This window comes from Dasypus novemcinctus, chromosome 21, assembly GCF_030445035.2.
Source record: "Dasypus novemcinctus isolate mDasNov1 chromosome 21, mDasNov1.1.hap2, whole genome shotgun sequence".
Classification (NCBI taxonomy): domain Eukaryota; kingdom Metazoa; phylum Chordata; class Mammalia; order Cingulata; family Dasypodidae; genus Dasypus; species Dasypus novemcinctus.
The window spans coordinates 28520372-28541042 of record NC_080693.1 but is presented as its reverse complement, the minus strand read 5'-3'; the positions used below and the strand labels follow the sequence as shown (position 1 = coordinate 28541042).

General features: G+C 43.7%; 2 protein-coding genes across 4 annotated transcripts in view; one reads left to right on the top strand and one right to left on the bottom strand.

The window, feature by feature from the left end:
• Window positions 1-3471, bottom strand: part of ZZEF1 (zinc finger ZZ-type and EF-hand domain containing 1) — a 156737-nt gene extending 153266 nt beyond the window's left edge. The window contains exon 1 of the mRNA XM_004476985.4: window positions 3118-3471. Coding sequence (XP_004477042.2) covers window positions 3118-3471 — 354 coding nt within the window. The remainder of the gene's footprint in view (window positions 1-3117) is intronic.
• A 113-nt stretch (window positions 3472-3584) lies between these two features.
• The window catches only part of CYB5D2 (cytochrome b5 domain containing 2), a 30187-nt gene continuing 13100 nt past the window's right edge, over window positions 3585-20671 (top strand). For 2 of the 3 annotated variants that reach the window (XR_011646808.1, XM_004476986.4), the window contains exons 1-2: window positions 3585-4310; window positions 8772-8912. Coding sequence is in view for 2 of the 3 variants with exons in the window: in XM_004476986.4 (XP_004477043.1) it covers window positions 4061-4310; window positions 8772-8912 (391 nt within the window). In the remaining variant the exon portion in view is untranslated. The remainder of the gene's footprint in view (window positions 4311-8771; window positions 8913-20671) is intronic. The other variant, XM_004476987.4, reaches the window with a different exon arrangement.

Below are 20671 nucleotides of genomic sequence, written 5' to 3'. Positions count from 1 at the left end.
TTCTCCTTATAATCCTCCACCTACGCCCATTAAGTCTCCAAGACAGCTGATTCAATCTCCTAACCAGCTCTCAGTATTGTCCACTTCATGACCTTGTCACTGCCTCCATCCTGGTCCAAGTAACAATCTCTTACCTGCACTATCACAAGAGCCTCTAAAATGGTCCACCTGGGTCCACTCTGGCCCCTCTCCAACTGGTTCTCCACAAGACAGCGAGGATCATCATGGCACTTTATTTAAAACTCCAGTTTCTAAACTCCTTAATAGTGACTGCAAAGGATCTGTATGATTTGGTCCCTACCTACCTCTCTGGCTTCACTTCTCTTTTCTTGCATTCTATGATCTAGCTATATGAGTCAAAGACTGCTAAATGTAACCCAATATCTGTTCTCCTCTTCCTCAGTAATTAAATCCTGATTTTTACCTGACTATATGGCCATGGAATAAGGATCATTCCCAGACTCCCTTGCAACTAAATGTGGCCACGCAGTAAGTCCAGACATGGAATGTAAACCAAGCCCTTAAGAGAGGAGGTGTGGCCCTTTCCTTTCCTTTTCCCTTTCCTGTTAGCTGGAATGTAGAAAGTGATAGCTGATTTGGATGACATCAGTAGAAGGTGCCAGCAAAGGAAGGCAGCACAACAAGGTGGATGGAGCCCAGGTTCCTGATGATGATGAAAGTGCCATGTCAAATTTGGGACTCCCTACTTGGACTTTTACATAAGAAACGTTTTTAGTTAAACCAAGGAAACCCTGGGTTGTCTGTCCCTTGAGGCAGTTTTGTTTAACTTTAATACAAGATATCAGATTTCCTCCAGATTCTCCATTCTCTGGACTTTGGAACTTGGTGCAATTCCCTTTGCCTGAAAGGCTGTCACACCCCTCTGCTCCTTGTCTGCTAACTTTCATCCTCCAAATCTGAACTGACTTTACCTTACTTTCTCAAGAAAGTCTTCCTCAACTCTCTAGATGAGGTTAAATACTCTTTTTTTAGGAGGTACCCTGGACTTTGTACATGCAAAGCAGGTACTCAACCCACTGAGCTACACCTGCTCCCTCTTGTTATTTATTCCTCACACTTTCCCTCCTGGATTACACTCACTACAATTACTGGGTTAATGCCTGTCTCTTCCACCAAACTACCATATACTATTTTTTAATTATTATTTATTCCCCCCGTTGTCGGCTCTTTGTGTCCATTCACTGTGTGTTCTTCTGGGTCTGCTTGTATTCTCATTAGGCGGCTCCAGGAACTGATCCTGGAACCTTCCAGGGTGGGAGAGACGTAATCATTCTCTTGCGCCACCTCAGTTCCCCGTTTTGCTATGTCTCTTATTTTCTCTCCTCTATAACTTTGTTGTGTCATCTTGCTGCGCCAGCTCTCCACATCGGCCAACACTCCTACGCCAGCCGACACTCCTGCACTGGGGTGGCATTCCTGCACGGGGCAATATTCCTGTGTGGGCCAGCCTGCAGTGTGGGCCAGCTTGCCCTTACCAGGAGGCCCTGGGCATCAAACCCTGGACCTCATATACGGTAGATGGAAGCCCAACTGGTTGAGCCACATCCATTTCCCCTACAAGTATTTGCTTTGCAAGTATTTGCTTTGCTCATTGTCATCCAAGTGCTTGGTGCTCAGTGTATGTCTAACACATATTTGCTCAGTGAACACATAAATGCCATAGCCCTTGAATGATTTCTGAACCACACCTTCAGAATTTCTTGGCCTTACATTTCATGATTCCTACAGACTCGACCTGCAGTTTAGTTCTGTAAGATACTCTCACAACTTAACCACTGTTTTTCTCTTTGGATGTTTCTGAAATGTGCAAACTCCTTGAGCAGATCTGCAAGGCTCTTTCTGCCACTACTTTATATTCTCATAATATACCTGGACATTAAGAGTAGAAAGTAGTATGTGTACTCCTGGAATTTAAAAAAAAAATGAAGACACTTAACAAAAATGGCCAATATTTTCAAATATCAGGATGCTCATATTTTTTAAAGGAAAACAAACATGAGAAACACAAAAACATTATGTGAATTCTGACCATGTACAGGAAAATATTACTAAAATATCTTAAAAGGCTCTAGTTTTAAAAGTGTACAGTACTTTCTAATGGCATGACAAAAGCCTGTCAGTTTACTGCTTTCCATACTCACCCTTTCTTTACACTGAAGAGATTCTCCTTGGCTTGGTCATTTTCACAAGTAATTTTTTTGTCATAATCTAATGGAGTTAAATAGGACCCCAAGAAGGAGGTTGTGAGATATTAATTTTAAAAATAAAAAAATAAAGAGATCTAGGCCATACTCACTGGATAACCCTGGATCAGTTTCTTCTTAACTAAAATGAAGTGTTCAGTACAGATAATTCTAAGATCCCTTCCAAGGATGACATTTTGCTGCCAAATCAATTTGCTCTGTTAATGACTTAATAGAGATGATGCTGATAATTATACCAAAATCAGTGCAATTATAAGTATTCACAAAAAACATGGTATTTGCTTATCAGTTTTAGGTCCTATGGGGGTTTAAAATGAGTCTAACATATATAAGGTCCTTCAAAAATATAAAAACAAATGTGTGTCTTGGAAAAACTCGTTTCTGCGTGCTGCAAATGTCTTTTAGAATATGAGTTTTCCCCTTACACATTATTCTCTTTCCACATTCATTAGATCGGGAAGATGCTTTACAAGAACTTTCAGAGGTCAATAACGCAGAATGCTTTTCAATGCCACTCCCTTAATCCTTCACCTCTTTTCTTTACAACTGTTCTGAAGCCCAGTATGGGGTCCAGAAAGCAACTGATTTCAGCGTCAGCCAACTGCACAAATGTCTGTACAACAACATACATCTGGGCTTGCTTAGATCTTCAAAACAAGGATGGCCTAGTGCGGGTTTTCCAAACCTCTAAGGTTAGAGACAATCTGGCAAGTGCACGAAGTGAGCAGGCTAGAAGCACCCCATATGAGTCCCCGCACCCTCACGTTCCCATTCTCGGAAGGTGCGGACCCTATGGGTTCTTGCCTGGCCTCTTTCAAGCCCCCGTCCACCCCTTCACGCCCTCGGGCACCGCCACCCTTCCCCGCCCCCTCAGTCGCCCGCCGGCCCTGACCTCTTCGAACTGCTCGCCGGAGCAGCCAACGCCGCGAGCTTCCAGCAGCTCCCGGAACTGCTCCAGGGTGACAGACTCTTCACCGCGGCCCAGTCGCTCTTCCAGCCAGCGTAACAACGCGCCGTGGTGCCTCGATACCAGCGATTCGCAGGGCGGCGAAGGCCGGAGGGCAGCCGCCGCCTCGCGCAACCGGGCCGGCTCCAGCAGCGCCGCAGCAGGCGGCAGCGCGGGGCCGGCGGGGCCCGGACCCGGGTTCGTAACCGACTCCGCGGCCCAGTCCTGGTGCGGGCCCCAGCCCTCGCCCCCGGCGGCTGCCGCTTCGTCTTCACTGCTGTGACTCGGAGCGTTCCCCATGGGGAGTCCGTCTTGGGCGCCCGGCTTGGCCGCCGCAGCCGCCGCCGCCTCCCCGCCACGACCTGTCAACCTCCGACGGCACCCGGCAGGCAGGGACGGGGAGGGGACGGCGGCGGCGGCGACTTCCGGCCTCCTTGCCGTCAAGCGTGGACTGCTGTCGCAAAGGCGCCGTCAAGCAGACGAGCATGCCCACCGGTAGCTAGGCGAAGAGAGCGGGAGCAAAAGGCGGAACCCTGATATCCAAGAGGGCGCGTCTGTCATAACGTTACGTCATCCCGCAGCCTCCTTTGCCGCCATCTTTGTTGGGGGTGAATAGGCTGCAAGCCAAAACGTCCTTTCGCTGCTCCACTTTTTCAGCATCCCTTCACTTTGACATGCTTTGCTGGAAGAATAGGAGAGAGAGTAGGAGTCAAAGAGTGAATTTCTTGACGCAGACGACTAACTCAATCCTCCGTTGTACCCTTAGTGGCAGGCGGACAAGGAAGAGTGCGTCGCGGCGGTGACGTCATAGTTTTGTTGTCTCCACCATCTTAGTTGTGGATGGAGAAGAGGAAACTTCAGAGTGTGCCGAGCGGGAGCGGCTGTCTAAATGCTGAGGTTCCGCGGGTGTGGACTCTTGCTGGGCTTGACGGTAGCGGTGGCGGCCGTGATTGCAGTATGGCTGATGGAGTGGTGGGGTTCCCGCGCTAGATTCCGCCTTTTCGTCCCCGAGGAGCTGGCCCGCTACCGCGGCGGCCCTGGGGATCCGGGCCTCTACTTGGCATTGCTCGGCCGCGTGTACGATGTGTCCTCTGGGCGGAGGCACTACGAACCTGGAGCTCACTATAGCGGCTTCGCAGGTATCAGCGAAGCGGCTTATGTTTTTTCCTGTTCATCTGCCATTTGCAGCCTGTGCGTCGTTCATCCATTCATGTATTCATTTGCTTTTTTAGCCTACACATTCCATCAGACCAGCGCGGCGGGCCAGGCTCGGCTGTGCTATCCATCTGGTCTCTGACTTGGACGAGACGGTGGCCAACTATTACCGGCCTCTACTCTCACCATTCCCCACCGCCCTGCGTGACTTCTATTCGAGAAACACATCTCTTGTAATTTGTTATCCGTTTACTCTGTCAGAAGCCCCAGCATACCTGTTTTGTGACAGACTTCTCAAGGCATAGAGATGAATGAGACCTGTCCTTGCCTGCAGAATTCCCTAAGTGTCGTCGTCTCTTCAGTATACCCCGGTGCGAAATAACCTTTCTTCCCCCTACCCCAGGTTTCCCCTAAAATAGTGCATTTGGTTTGAGTCGTTTTTGCTATTAGTACAGATACACTTGCCTGCCCTCATTAAAAAGGATTGTGAAGTTAGAGGACAAAAGGTCTTAGTCACCTTTACAGTCTCTCAGAACTTAAAACTGCACATGTTAGAGCCCAAATAACTTTTATCAAATTTATTCTGCTGTCCTGTTTTATAGCTGAGGGCTTGGAGGGATATGATTTGCTTACAGCCTTCACTGTAGTACTAAGTACTTCAACTAAGCACCGACAGGACCTTGACTAGGACCACCAGCCTATTACTTTTAGAGATGTTACCCGACCAGTCTGGGAAACTGACTACCGCCCAGATGAAAAAAAAAAAAGAGCAAGTTTAGGGCTGGTGACTAGGCTAATATTAAATTAAAAAAAATTTCCGTTTGTTATTAGGGGAATTGGGAAGCTCCTTCTGGCACTTAAATACAAGTCTCTTCCCTCTCTCCAGGGAGAATTACAGAAATACAAACATTAACAGGGAAGGAATAAGTTCAGCTGGTCTTGCCAAACTCCTCAAAAATCTCAGCAGGAAAAGGGAGTTAGCCAGGGCTACACGGTGAATTAGAAGTAGAGCTGCGACTGGAATCAAGGTTTGATTCCTACAATTTGAAAGAGTGCATTTTGTGCACTATCTGATACACTGATATGACTCTTTTTTTTTTTCATTTATTTATTTTTTTTATTTAGGTTTATTTTATTTTATTTTTTATTGACTTTGTAATAATATTACATTAAAAATATATATATATGAGGTCCCATTGAACCCTACCACCCCCACCCCACCTCTCCCCCCCCAGCAACACTCCCTCCCATCATCATGATGATATGACTCTTGACTACATGCGCAAGTGTGGACATGAAACCCATTTCTGGGATGATTTTTCCTTTGCAATGTGCTCCACTGTCATTTTTATTTTTAGTTCGTTCTTCAAGCACTTACTGAGTTCCTATGTGCCCAATATTCATTCAACATCTATTTATTTGAATACTACCATGTGGCCTGCCTTGTGCCAGGTGCTGTAGAACTAGAGATGTCTAAAATATATCCCCCACTGCCCACTCAGTTCAGTAGAGAATGAGATAAGTTCATTTATTTATTTTTTCACTCAGTCAATATTTTTATTACTTGTAATTGAGATGTAATTCACCTACCATAAAATTCACCTTCTTAAAGTTACATAATTCAGGGGTTTTTAGTAGTCTCAGAATTGTATAAACATCACCACTATCTAGTTCTAGAACATTTCATCATTCCAAAAAGAAACCTCATACCTATTAGCAGTCATTCCCCATTTCCCTTTCCTCCCATTAAGCTATTTTCTGTCCCTATGGATTTGCCTATTTCTGGGAAGTTCATGTAAATAGAATTAGGCACTACGTGACCTTTTGTCTTTGACTTCTTTCCCTTTGCATAATGTTTTCAAGGTTCATCTGTGTATCTGTACTTCATTCCTTTTTAGGGCCAAATAATATTCTATTGTATAGATATACCACATTTTGTTTATACTGTATATTCATCAATCAATGGACATTTGTGTTGTTTCCACTTTTGGCTATTCGGAATAATGTTGCCAAGAACATTCATGAACAAGTTTTTGTATGAAAATGTTTTTTTCAGTTCTCTTGGGTATTATACGTCAGAGAAGAATTGCTGGACCGTGTAGTCACTCTATGTTTAACTTTTAGAGAAACTGCTAAACTTTTCCAAGGCAGCTGCACCATTTTACATTCCCACCAGCAGTCTATGAGGGTTCCAATTTCTTCACATCCTGGTCAACACTTGTTATTGTCCATCTTTTTTATGATAACTATCCTAGTGAATTTGAAGTGGTATTTCATTGTGGTTTTGATTGTTTGTACTTTCCTAATAACAATGTTGAGCATCTTTTCATGTGCTTACTGGTCATTTATACATCTTCTTTGGAGAAAAGCCTATTCAGATCTTTTATCCATTTTTTAATTGGGTTATTTGTCTTTTTATTGTTGGGTTGTAAGAATTCTTTTTATATTCTGAATACTGTACCCTTATCAGATATAATATTGATGCGGTGTCCAATTTATCTCTTTTTTCTTTGGTTGCTTATGCTTTTGGTATTATATCTAAGAAACCACTTCCTAATACCAAGGTCATGAAGATTTACCCTTAGAATTTTATTCCAAGAGTTTTATAGTTTTAGCTCTTATGTTTAGGTCACTCATCTATTTTGGGTAAATTTTTATATATAGTGTGAGGTAGGGGTCCAGTTTTCTTCTTTTTATGTGAATGTCCAGATGTCCAGGCACCATTTGTTGAAAAGACTATTCTTTTCCTGCATTGAATTGTCTTACTACCTTTGTTGAACATCAGTGGGCCATAAATGTATAGTCATTATTTATTGGGCACTTACCAAGGAACAGGGACTGTGCCAGATAATGGGGAATCAACAGTAAATGAGTTCTATGTGTTCTCTCCCCTGATAAAATTTACAGACTAGTGGAAAAGACAGACATTAAACAGCACACAAACAATGAATCATTTTTTTGCGATGAGTAGTAAAAGGAAAGATTACTGGTGTTATGAGAGACCCTAGCCTAGTGTGAAGTAGGGGCTCAGAAGAGAGGAGGAAGTACAGGGGTGGCAGGAAGAGGGGGGCTTGATTGGGAAAGTTGTCCTGAAGAATCTGGAAATTAAGTTGGAGATGGTCAGGTGGAGCTGCAGGAGCAGAGAACAGCATATGTAAGCACCTTGAGGTGAGAAGGCGCTTGGCTATAGAAGTAACTGAAGTAACTGAAGAAGTTCAGCCTGGCTGGAATACAGTGAGTAATGATATGGCAAAACCGGGTTGTTGTTACTGGGTGGGTGAAGTGTAGGGCACTGAAGCACATGTTAAGGAATTTGGACATTATCATAGGGCAAAAGGAAGCCACTGAGGGTTTTTAAACAGAGGAGGGACATGACCAATTTGTATTTAAAATAGCAGCCTGTTGTATGGAGAATAGATTAGTGGGGCAAGAATTAATATAGAAAGATGCACTAGGAGTTTAGTAGTTCAGATGAGAGGTGATGGTGGCTTGGATTTGGTTAGTGGTAGTAGAGATAGAGGCAGGTAGACTAATAAAAGAACTCTTTAGGACTTGGGGACTGATTGGATGTAAGGGATAAGGGAGGTATCAAGGTCTGCATTTCTGGATCAAACAACTTCGGGGGTATGATGACATTTACTGCCATAGGGAATACTAAAGCAGATGCATTCATCACCACATTCAATTTTAGAGCATCAGTTGCAGTGATGAATGCACAACTCTGATTATAACAAAAGCCACTGAATGTACACCTTAGATAGACTGTATGGTATGTAAATATATCTCAGTAAAAGTGCTTTAAAAAAATTTTTTTTATTTTTTTAGAAGGTAACAGGGATTGAACTTGGGAAGTAGGCACTCAACCACTTAGCTACAACCTCTCCCCTAAAATCTTCTTTGAGAAAACAAATGCAGGTTTCCTGGGACTGGGAGTGCTGATGACTATTAGTTTAGTGTGGGCCTTCTGAACCTGTGATGTCTGTAGAAGAGCTAAGTGATGTGGAGTAGACAGTTGCATATACAAGTCTGGAACTCTAGAGAGGTTTGAGGTAAATTTGGCAATCCCTGACAGAGAGGTAGTATTTTAAGCCATGAGAGTGGATCAAGTGAGAGGGTTTGGATGGAACAGAAGAGGTGAGCAAGAATTGAGGATGGTAGAAAAGGAGGAGCCAGTGAGGAAAGAGGAAAACCAGGAGTGTAGAGTCACGGAAGCCATGGTGAGTGGTCAGCTATTTTAAATGTTGCTGAGAGTAAATAAAAGAATGTGACAAATGCCAAAGAAATGTGTGTCAAAAGTCCAGGAGCATCTGAATCAGAGAGGGGACTAGCTTTGCCGGGGGAGAGGAGTGGGAGTTTTCAGAAGCTGTTTCTGAGGAAAGAGATTCTTGAGTTGGTACAGGATTGGAGATTCACAACTTAACCTACTGGAAACTTCTCTCCTATAGGCCGAGATGCATCGAGAGCATTTGTGACTGGGGACTACTCTGAAGCAGGCCTTCTGGATGATGTATCTGACTTGTCATTTTCTGATATGCTGACACTTCAAAATTGGCTTTCATTCTATGAGAAGAATTATGAATTCATTGGTAGGTCATTTGCATAGATTTCAGTTGGTTGCCTTGCAATTTTTTTTAGGGGGCTGGGATTCTTTGGGATCAGGTTCAAGGTTAAAATCTGAAAAACAGCTATGAATTTTTCATATTAAACCCTGGTTGTTAGTGGAGCAGTGAACCTTAGAAGGAAATGGATGAGGCACTTGTTGCCCTCATTCTAACTCTTTGGAGAGGACTGCCAGGCCATTTGCTTTGGCCTCTGTTGTCCCAAACTCAGTAGTTGCCTCCTGCATTCTTGAACAATTAGTTCTGTTTCACTGGACACGAGGCATCTGGCTTTAGCACACAGCCAGAAAAGATTGAAGCTTAAATTTGGGTGCAGTTTTGACAAATTTCCTTTTATTTCGTCTCTAAGGAGAAATAAAGGTTAGCCTTTGTCCATCTGCGTGAAATCTTTCTCAAATGGAAGTCAGTTGCTAATTTAACACTTACTAAAGCCACTGGAGTAGGGCAATGACTTGCTCCTTACTGGTTATATATGAGTGGACTCACCTTTTAAGTGGCAGGACACCCAACAACATCCAACAGAAATGGTAAAGACAGTAAACCCTAGATGGATTCTTAAGTTCTAAAAGCAGGAGTGGTTGGGGCCCTTCCCTCTTCTGTGTCTGTTGCTCTGGCTTCTCATTGGAGCCCCACTCAAACACAGCTGACTTCCTGGGGTACATCAGTGTTACTTCACCATTGGAATAGATGTAAATTTGAAGAGTTCTTTCCCTCCCCCTAATGCCTCTGAAAATGTCTGTTTCTGTCATTACTATTCGGGTTACCTTTTTTAAGAACCGTGGCAGTTTCACTAACTTTCCTGCTCCCTCCACATCCAGTTAGTCAAGGCTTTTAACATCTAAATTTGTGCTTTTCAGCCTACTCAATGGGAGAGAATATTTGGGAACCACCTATCTGATAAGAGCCTAATATAAAGGAATCTTATATGTAAAAAAAAAAAATTTTTTTTTAAATTTTTTTAAATGGCCGAAAGATTTGAATAGATACTTTTCCAAAGAGGAAATAGAAATGTCTAAAAAGCACATGAAAAGATGCTCAACATCACTAGCTATTAGGGAAATGCAAATCAAAACGTCAATGAGATATCATCTTACACTTATTAAAATGACTGCTATTAAAAAAAAAAAGATTGAAGTGAGGAATGCACAACTATGTGGTTATACCGAATACCATTGATTGTATACTTTGGATGATCTGTATGCTTTATTAATGTGTATCAATACCATTGATTTGTTTTAAAAACAAAAACAACCAGAAAACTACAAGTGTAGGAGAGGATATGGAGGAATAGGAACACTCATCCGGTACTGGTGGAAATGTAACAGTACAGTCACTGTGGAGGATGGTTTGGCAGTTCCTCAGGAAGCTAAGTATAGAATTGTCATGATCTGGTAATCCCACAAGAACTGAAAGCAGGGATACGAACAGATATATGGACACCAATGTTCATTGCAACATTATTCACAATTGCCAAAAATTGGAAGCAACCATCAAGTGTCTCAACGGGTTCATGTATAAACAAAATGTGTATATACATACAGTGGAATATTACTCAGCTGTAAGAAGGAATGAAGTATGGACACACGCAACAACATGGATGAATCTCAAAGACTTTATGTTGAGTGAAGTAAGCCAGTCACAAAAGGACAGATATTGCATGAACTCATTGATATGAACTAAGGATATTGAGCAGACTCACAGATTTAGAGTCTGGAAGATAGATTACCAGGAGATAGAAAGGGAGTAGAGAGTAGTAAGCCAATGCTCAATCTGGGCAGAAGCTTTGATAAGATGGATGGGGATGGTTTGGCAGTGATATAGTGGTGTGAGTAGGGTCCACGATGCTGGAGTGTGATTATGAGCAGGGTTGGGGGGGTGGATTGGGCTATCCATAGAGCTGGGGGAAGGGCTGGAGGAAGGAATAGTTGAGCTCTGGTGAGGTTGAGAACTGTGGTTGAGAATATAACTGTGGGTTTGTTCTGTTGGCAGTTATGGCAGGGGAGAGTCACTGGTCCCCAAGGTTGCACTTGGGCATGCCTCTGTGGAATATGAATGTGTTCATGTGGTCATAGGGTGTTATCTCAGTGGAAACCCACACAATAATCAACAAAATATTAAATTCCCATCCTGGGGAGTCATGCTACATTTTCCAATAGAGTGGCAAGAATCTAGAGTACATAGGCAGTGCCTAATGAAAGAAAACAGATCAATATGTCAAGCCCTCAATATTAATGCTTATACTTATGAACCTTATTCTTGTAAAATAGAAACTTAGCCTAATACTATTGCCTAAGAGTTACCTCCTGAAAACCTCTGTGTTACTTGAAAGTGGCCTCTCTCTATGCCAAACTCAGCAAATAACTCTCTACTGTCCCCCCAGTATGGGACATGACTCCCAGGGATAGGACTCCCTGGCACCAAGGGATTAATACCAAGCTCCAACCAGTGATGCATTTGGAAAAAGACCTTGACTGAAAGGGGGAAATAATAAATACAAAAGAGTTTTTACAGCTAAGAGATTTCAAAATGAGTTGGGAGGTCATTCCAGAGGTTATGCTTATACATGTCTCATTCAGATCTCACTTATAACTGCCACAGTAAACAAAGCCTCGCATAGGGCTCTAGAGACATCTAGACAATATAGGCAAGACACACAACCCCATGAAATAAGCACTCTGTCGGTTGGCCTTACCTTGGACTAGTAATAACCAATTTCTCCAATGTAACAGAGTTACACTCATTTATAATTTCCCTATACATGTGTATTAGTCAGCTTGTGCAAAATACCAGAAATTGGTTGGTTTCCATAAAGGGTATTTATTTGGGATAGGTGCTTACAGATACCAGGCCATAAGCATAAGTTACTTCCCTCACAAAAGTCTATTTTCACGTTTTGGAGCAAGATGGCTGCCAACGTTTGCAAGGGTTCAGGCTTTCTGGGTTCCTCTCTTCCAGGGATTTGCTTCTCTCTGGGTTCAGGGTTCCTCTCTTCCCAGGGCTTGCTTCTTCCTGGGCTGAGGGTTCCTCTCTTCCTGCCACTTGCTTCTCTTTCATCTATGAGTTTACTTTCCGGGGCTCCAGCTTAAGGCTTCAGCATCAATCTCCAACATCAAAACTTCAACATCAAAAACCCTCAGCTCTGTCCTTTGCCATGCTGTTTATCTGTGAGTCCCCACCCACCAAGGGGTAGAGACTAAATGCCCTAATGATGTGGCCCAATCAAAGCCCTAATCATAATTTAATCACACCTAGGTACAGGCCAGATTACAAACATAATCCAATATCTGTTTTTGGAATTCATAACCATATCAAAGTGCTACAACGTGTTTCTTCTACCCCTTTTGTTTGAACCATTAATTAGCACTATACCCATTAAATACATGTCCCAGAGACTTAAATCTTCAGTCTGTTCATATGCCAGTTGAACACTGAATCTCAGCAGAGTTGCAGCCATCATCTACTTTCTAGTTGATTGGACTCAGCCAGTACAACTAACAAAATGATAAAGATGGACAACCCCCATCCCCAAAAGCAGAGTATCTACAAATGGAAGCAAAGCACTTCCTTCCATCTGACCCATAAGATCTAAACCCCCTCTCAGTCTGAAGCAGAGTGAGCAACACCATCCCCAAATCCTCAAGATTGAAGAATTAATAAACAAGGGGGGAATGTAACCACGGACCAAAGTAGACATTATAATTGCAGTAATGGAAGAACTTGCAACATTGATATAAAAATTGTGGTTAACAGAAGTTCTGAGGGGAGAGGAAGGGAAGAATAGGTAGAACATAAGGTATTTTTAGGACACTAGAATTGTTCTACATGACATTGCAGTGGCAAACAGGCCATTATACATTTTGTCAAAACCTATAAAATTGTATGGTGCAAAATGTAAACCATAATGTAAACTATGGACCATGGTTAGTAGCAACACTTCAATATTTGTTCATCAATTATAACAAATGTACCACAGTAATACAAGATGTTATTAATAGAGGGAAATGTGAGAGGGGGAGGGTTGTGGGATATGTGGGAATCCCCTATATTTTCTTTTTTTTTTTTAAGATTTATTTTTTTAATTTTTCTCCCCTCCCCCCCCCCGCCCCAGTTGTTTGTTCTCTGTGTCCATTCGCTGCATGTTCTTTTGTCTGCTTCTGTTGTTGTCAGTGGCACGGGAATCTGTGTCTCTTTTTGTTGCATCATATTGCTGTGTCAGCTTTCTGTGTATGCGGCACCATTCCTGGGCAGGCTGAACTTCTTTCGCGCTGGGCAGCTCTCCTTACGGGGCGCACTCCTTGCGTGTGGGGCTCCCCTTTGCAGGGGCACCCTTCATGGCAGGGCACTCCTTGTGCGCATCAGCACTGTGCGTGGACCAGCTCCACATGGGTCAAGGAGTCCCAGGGTTTGAACCGTGGACCTCCCATGTGGTAGACAGATGCCCTATCCACTGGGCCAAGTCCACTTCCCTCCTCTATATTTTCAATGTAACTTTTCTGTAAATTAAAACTTCTTTAAAAATAAAGGTTTAAAAAATGTAAAAAAAAAAAAAAGGACAGCAGATGTGGCTCAAGCAGTTGAGCACCTGCCTCTCTCACGGAAGTCTCAGGTTCAGTTCCCAGGGCCTCCTAAAAAAAACAAACATTGAACAAAAACAATGAGGAAAAACAAATAAGCAGGGAAGCGGCTGTGGCTCAGTCAACTGGGCTCGCGTCTACCATATGGGAGGCCCTGGGTTCACATCTCAGGGCCTCCTCGTGAAGGCAAGCTGGCCCACACCGCAGAGAGCTGACACAGCAAGACGACGCAACACAGGGAGACAAGCAAGCACAGAAGAATGCACAGTGAATGGACATAGCACACAGCAAGCAAGCCTCAAGGGGAGTGCATAAATTAAAAAAACCACAAATGAGCAGGGGGTGATGTGGCTCAAGCAATCGAGCACCCACCTCCCCCATGGGAGGTTCTGGGATTGGTTCCTGGTGCCTTCTAAAGAAAAAACAAGCAGACAATGAGCACAACAATGAGCAAAAAACAATGCACACGGATGAGGAAGCCTCCTCGGGGAGGAAAAATATTTTAAAAATAATAGAGTTGTACCTTTCAGTTTCCAAATTTGCACTCCATTGCTGGGCTTATCATCCCAACTTGCCACATGCCCTCCTTTGTTTTCACCCTGGCTCAGAACATTCCTGATGCTACAGTCATCACAGGAACCTACTGCCATCCATCTGCTCCTAGGAGGACTTCAGTTCTCCCTTTTTTCCATAAGGCTGCCAAAGCAAGGTTGGAACATTATTGGGTGAATAAGGAAAAGAAAACTCAATACAGGGAAGCAGATTTGGCCCAACGGATAGGGCACCCACCTACACATGGGAGGTCCAAGTTTCAAACCCAGGGCCTCCTGATCCGTGTGATGGGCTGGCCCATGCACAGTGCTGATGCGCACAAGGAGTACCATGCCACGCAGGGGTGTCCCCCCGTAGGGGAGCCCCATGCGCAAGGAGTGCGCCCCGTAAGGAGAGCTGCCCAGCGCGAAAAAAATGCAGCCTGCCCAGGAATGGTGCCACAACACAGAGAGCTGATGCAGCAAGATGATGCGACATAACAAGACACAGATTCCTGGTGCTGCTGATGAGAATCCAAGCAGACACAGAAGAACACAGAGCGAAGGGACATAGAGAGTAGACAACTGGGGGTGGGGGGAGAGGAGAGAAATAAATAAATCTTTAAAAAAAACAAAACTCAATACAAAGGAATAAGGAATGTGCATGAAACTAAAACTGTGCCTGATAAGTTTAGTAAGAGGAATAGACTAGTCTCATTTGACTAACATGTTAATGTAGGGGTGTGAAGACGCATAGGTCAGAAATACCTCCAAAGGATTTTTTTAAAAAATAGTTTTATTGACATGTAGTTCACAAACCTTATAATTCACACATTTTAAGTGTACAGTTCAATGTTTTTTAGTATTTTTTGCTTGACTGCACATTGTTTTTGCTCATTGTTTATTTTCTTTAGGAGGCACTGGGAACCAAACCAGGGGCCTCCCGTGTGGGAGGTGGGAACTCAACTGAATGAGCCACATCTGCTCTCTCCAAAGGATTTTAAACTCAGGACATACCTGGACATCTATTCTGGATAAGTTATGATTCTGGTCCTCATGGGGATCTGGGCTGAGTTGAATACACTTCCTGCCCTAGTAGCTCATTCAGCAGGAAGGAGATTGTATTAGTCATCCAAAGGGGAGCTGATGCAAAATACCAGAAATTGGTTGGTTTTCATAAAGGGTATTTATTTGGGGTAGGAGCTTACAGATACCAGGCCATAAAGCATAAGTTACTTCCCTCACCAAAGTCTGTTTTCACGTGTTGGAGCAATATGACTGCTGACGTCTGCCAGGGTTCAGGTTTCCTGGGTTCCTCTGGGCTCAGCTCCTCTGTTTTCTCCACAAGGTCAGCTGTAGACTATGAGGCTCTCTAGGCTTTGCCTTTCTCCACAAGGTCAGCTGCAGACTATCAGGTGAACGGCTCTGTCTCTCTCCCTGGGGTTTCTGCCATGTCTAAGGAGCTGTCTCGATACCTCTGTGTTCTTCTCCTGGCTCAGGTCCTCTCTTCCCAGGGCTTGCTTCACTTTTCTCTGCATGCTGACTTTCTGGGGCTCCAGCTTGTCTTCAGCATCAAACTCCAACATCAGATGGGAAGCAGACTTGGGCCAGTGGTTAGGGCGTCCGTCTACCACATGGGAGGTCCAGGGTTCAAACCCCAGGCCTCCTTGACCCGTGTGGAGCTGGCCCATGTGCAGTGCTGATGCGCGCAAAGAGTGCTGTGCCATGCAGGGGTGTCCCCCGCATAGGGGAGCCCCACATGCAAGGAGTGCACCCCGTAAGGAGAGCTGCCCAGTGTGAAAGAAAGTGCAGCCTGGCTACTAGGCACTGTCTTTACAGAGTTCCACACAGAAGCCAGGAAAGGAGCAGTTCAGGATTACCTGTCAGTGCTGCACCTGGGTGAGAGCATGGGTGACATCTCCTCACCGGTCTCCTGAGACACATGGGGAAGGCCAGAGGGCCCATATCCTACCTGGCACCTTCCCCTGGAGCCCTCCCATGGATTTTCCATCTATGTGGCCTACAATCCTACTCCCCAACGTCTTCTGAGCCTCCATCTCACCCATCCACCACCATGGGAAGCCCTGTTCATGGACAGGCAGAAGGTCACTTGTATTAGTCAGCTAAAGGGGTGCTGATGCAAATTCCAGAAATCTGTTGGTGTTTATATTATATTATGTTAAAAAAAAAAAAGAAAGTGCAGCCTGCCCAGGAATGGTGCCGCACACACGGAGAGCTGGCGCAGCAAGATGATGCAACGTCCTAGTCACGGGTCTGCAGTCTCTGAGTTGGCTTGGCATAGAACCTTCTGCTACAAAGGGGCTCTATATCACATGGCGACCTGTGTTGCAGGTTTTAGACATGAGACAGCCCCCTCCCACATCGGAGGTCCCGGATTCAGCTCCCAGTGCCTCCCAAAGAAAGAAGACAAACAGACTCAGCGAGTAAAAACAATGGGGAGGGGGGGTAGAGAAATAAATAAAAATAAATCTAAAAAGAAGAAAGAAAGAAATCCAGTTATACATTAGGACCTGGAGATGAAATTACATGCACCTCTGGAGAGCTGATCTCTTTTCACTCTGGCCTATAGGCTAATGGATTACTTGCTTGCTACTGTCATAGGTTAGACCATGAAAATTCTGACAGGGATTTTAGGGTGGAAAAGCAAGTGTAAACTAAAACCAGTTTCATTTTAGTTACATCCACTGGAAAGAGCGAGCCAAAAAACAGTGATGAATGGGGAACAGATGTCGTTCAATTGGTTGAGCGCCTGCTTCCCATGTACGAGGTCCCGGGTTTGGTCCCCAATACCTCATAAAAACAAAAACCAAACAAACAAATGAAAAATACTACTCTTATTGGGCAGTGGATGTAGCTCAGTGGTTGAATGCCTGCTTCCCAGGTACGAGGTCCTAGGTTCGAGCCCTGGTACCTTCTAAAAATAAAAAGATGGCAGTGAGAACACAGGCATGGTATCAGACAACTTACTAGCTTCATAAACTTCCCTGAGTTATCTAGCGTCCCAATCATACTCGTATGAATGTAGAAACAATGCTTTCTCTCGCACAGGATTGTTTTGAGAATTAAAAAATATTGGTAAACATATGACCGAACAATTCTACTCATAGGTATATACCCAAAAGAATTGAAAGCAAGGGATCAAACATACTTGTTTACCCATGTTCATAGCAGCATTATTTATAATAGGTAAAAGGTAGAAACAACCCAAGTGTCCATCAGTGGGTGAATGAATAAACAAAATGTTTGCAATAGCCATACAATGAAATGTTAGTAAGCCAAAATAAGGAATGACAATCTAATACATGGTGCAACATGGATGAACGTTGAGAAAATTATGCTGAGTGAAATAAGCAAGGCATAAAAGGAGAAATGTTACACAGTTTCACTTACCTATCTAGACTAGGAAAACTCATAGAGACAGAAAGTAGACTAGAGGTAATCAGGGGTTGGGGAGAGGGGGAATGAGACTTATTGCTAAATGGGTAAGAGTTTCTATTTGGGGTGATGAAAAGCTTTTGGTAATTGATGATGGTGATAATAGCACAAAATTGTGAATGTAATTAATGGTACTGAATTGTATACCTAAAAATGGTTAAAATTGCAAATTTTATGCATATATATTTTACCACAAGAAAATTTTTAAACATATATGAGTAAATTGCTAGCATACAGGGGAGGATTATGGGAAAATGGTGGAGTAGGAAGCTTTAAGAATCAGTCCCTCAACCAAAACAGCTACTGAACCGGCAGGAACTAATTTGAAACTAATTTGAAATTCTGGAGCCTAGTAGGACACTGCAGCAATGAGGGAAGAGTTGGAGGAAGAGACATGTATATGGTGGTAGATACCACTGAATTTCACCCTTCTTGTAGCTGCTACCACTCCCCATCCCCAAACCATGTGGCAGATACCAGGGGAAACTGCAGCCCAGGCTCCTGGGGGTCAGATCATTGATTACTACTTCTCATCAACTTCTTCAGAGAGCTTGAGGGCCAGCTGTAAGGGAGGCAATTGTTGCAACCATCCTCAGGCAAAAAGTGGCAGAGATGTCTTTTTAAAGAGGCAGTTCTTTTTTCCCCCTCTCTTTTTTCTTTCCATTCATCATTTGGGAGCAAAAAATAATTTTGAAAAGCCAAAAATTGAAGGCTCCAGCCATCAGCAACAAAAACAACAACAAAATACTAGCAATGTCTTAGGGGTAGGAGAATTAGATTTCCAGAGTTATAACAACATAATACTGAGAATGACCAGATCTCAACAAAAAATTACAAAATACACAAACAGGACAGTTTTAGTTTACACTTGCTTTTCCACCCTAAAATCCCTGTCAGAATTTTCATGTTCTAACCTATGACAGTAGCAAGCAAGTAATCCATTAGCCTATAGGCCAGAGTGAAAAGAGATCAGCTCTCCAGAGGTGCCAGAAACCATCCCTGATAAAGCTCATACACTGGAATTATTGAAGACTTCAGATCAACTGTCTTAATTATGTTCAGTTAGTGAGAGGAATCCATATTACTCAAAGAACTAAAGATAGGGAAATGTCTGAACAAAATAAAAAGATAGAAAACTTTTATAATTTTTAGCTACTGAAACAAATACCATACAACAGATTGGCTTAGCAATGGGAATTGTGTTGGCTCACAATTTCAGAAGCTAGAAGGCTTGCTTCCTCTTGTGGTTGGTGGCTGGCAGTCTTTGGGGCTCCTTGGCTTTTCCATCACATGGCAATGCACATGGTGGTGTCTCTCCTTTCCCTTCCATGATCTGTTGACCTCTAGCTTCTGACTGCTGCCCAGGACTTCCCTCTCTGTGGCCTTCTCTGTAGGGCTTCCAGTAATAGGATTAAGATCCATCCTGATTCTTTTGGGCCACACTAACTGAGGTCATCTTATCAAAAGATCCTATTTACAATGGATCTATACCCACAGAATGGTCTGAGATAAAGAACATGTTTCCCTAGAGTGCATAACTCCAAACCATCACAGGAGCCAAACAAACATTTTGGAGATACAAAATATAATAATTGAAGTGAAAAATTCATTAGATGTATTCAACAGCAGATTTGAACAGGGAGAAGAAAGGATCAGGGAACTTGAAGATAAGACAATTGAAATTGGGAAACGGACTTGGCCCAGTGGTTAGGGCGTCTGTCTACCACATGGGAGGTCCGCGGTTCAAGCCCCGGGCCTCCTTGACCCATGTGGAGCTGGCCCATGCGCAGTGCTGATGCGCGCAAGGAGTGCCGTGCCACACAGAGGTGTCCCCCGCGTAGGGGAGCCCCACGCGCAAGGAGTGCACCCATAAGGAGAGCCGCCCAGCGCGAAGGAGGGAGCAGCCTGCCCAGGAATGGCGCCGCCCACACTTCCTGTGCCGCTGACGACAACAGAAGCGGACAAAGAAACAAGACGCAGCAAAAAGACACAGAAAATAGACAACCTGGGGAGGGGAGGGGAATTAAAGAAATAAAAATAAATCTTTAAAAAAAAAAAAAAGGCAATTGAAATTATAGAGAGGTAGGAAACCATCCCTGACGCCATGCGCAGGAGTGCTGTGCCACGCAGAGGTGCCCCCCACGCCCACATGCAAAAGGGAGAAAAAAATGAAGAAAAATGAACAGAGGGAACTCTGGGATACCATCAAGCCTACCAATATACTCATCACTGGATTTCCAGAAGGACAAGAGGGAGCAAAAGGGGCAGAAAAAGAATTTGAAGAAGTAATGGCCAAAAAACTCCCCAAATTTGATGAAAGAATATAAACATCCAGGAATCTCAGTGAGTTCCAAGCAGGATAGACTCTAATAAGAGAGATACACTAAGACACATTATAGTGAAAATGTCAAAAATCCATCGACAAAGAGAGGATTTTTTTTTTTAAGATTTTATTTATTTATTTAATTCCCCCCCTCCCCCGGTTGTCTGTTCTCTGTGTCTATTTGCTCTGTCTTGTTTCTTTGTCCGCTTCTGTTGTCATCAGCGGCACAGGAAGTGTGGGCGGTGCCATTCCTGGGCAGGCTGCACTTTCTTTCACACTGGGCGGCTCTCCTTACGGGGCACACTCCTTGCGTGTGGGGCTCCCCTACATGGGGGACACCCCTGCATGGCACAGCACTCCTTGCACGCATCAGCAGTGTGCATGGGCCAGCTCCACACGGGTCAAGGAGGCCTGGGGTTTGAACCGTGGACCTCCCATGTGGTAGATGGACACCCTAACCACTGGGCCAAGTCCGTTTCCCGAGAGGATTTTTTAAGCAGCGAGAGAAGCAACTTGTCACATATAAGGGATTCCCAATAAGATTAACAGTTGATTTCTCATCAGAAGCCATAGAGGCCAGAATGTAGTGGAATGGCATATTTAACATCCTTAAAGAAAAAAACCCAAAACTGTCAAGCAGGAATTCTTTATCTAACAAAATTAACTTTCAAAAATGAAGGAAAAATTAAGGCATTTACAGATTAAAAAAAAAAAAAGCTGGAAGAATTCATTACCAGAAGACTTGTCCTATAAGAAATGCTGAAGGATGTAACCTATGGACTATAGTTAACAGCAGTATTGTAATATTCTTGCATCAATGTCAGAGAAGTACTGTGTTATCAA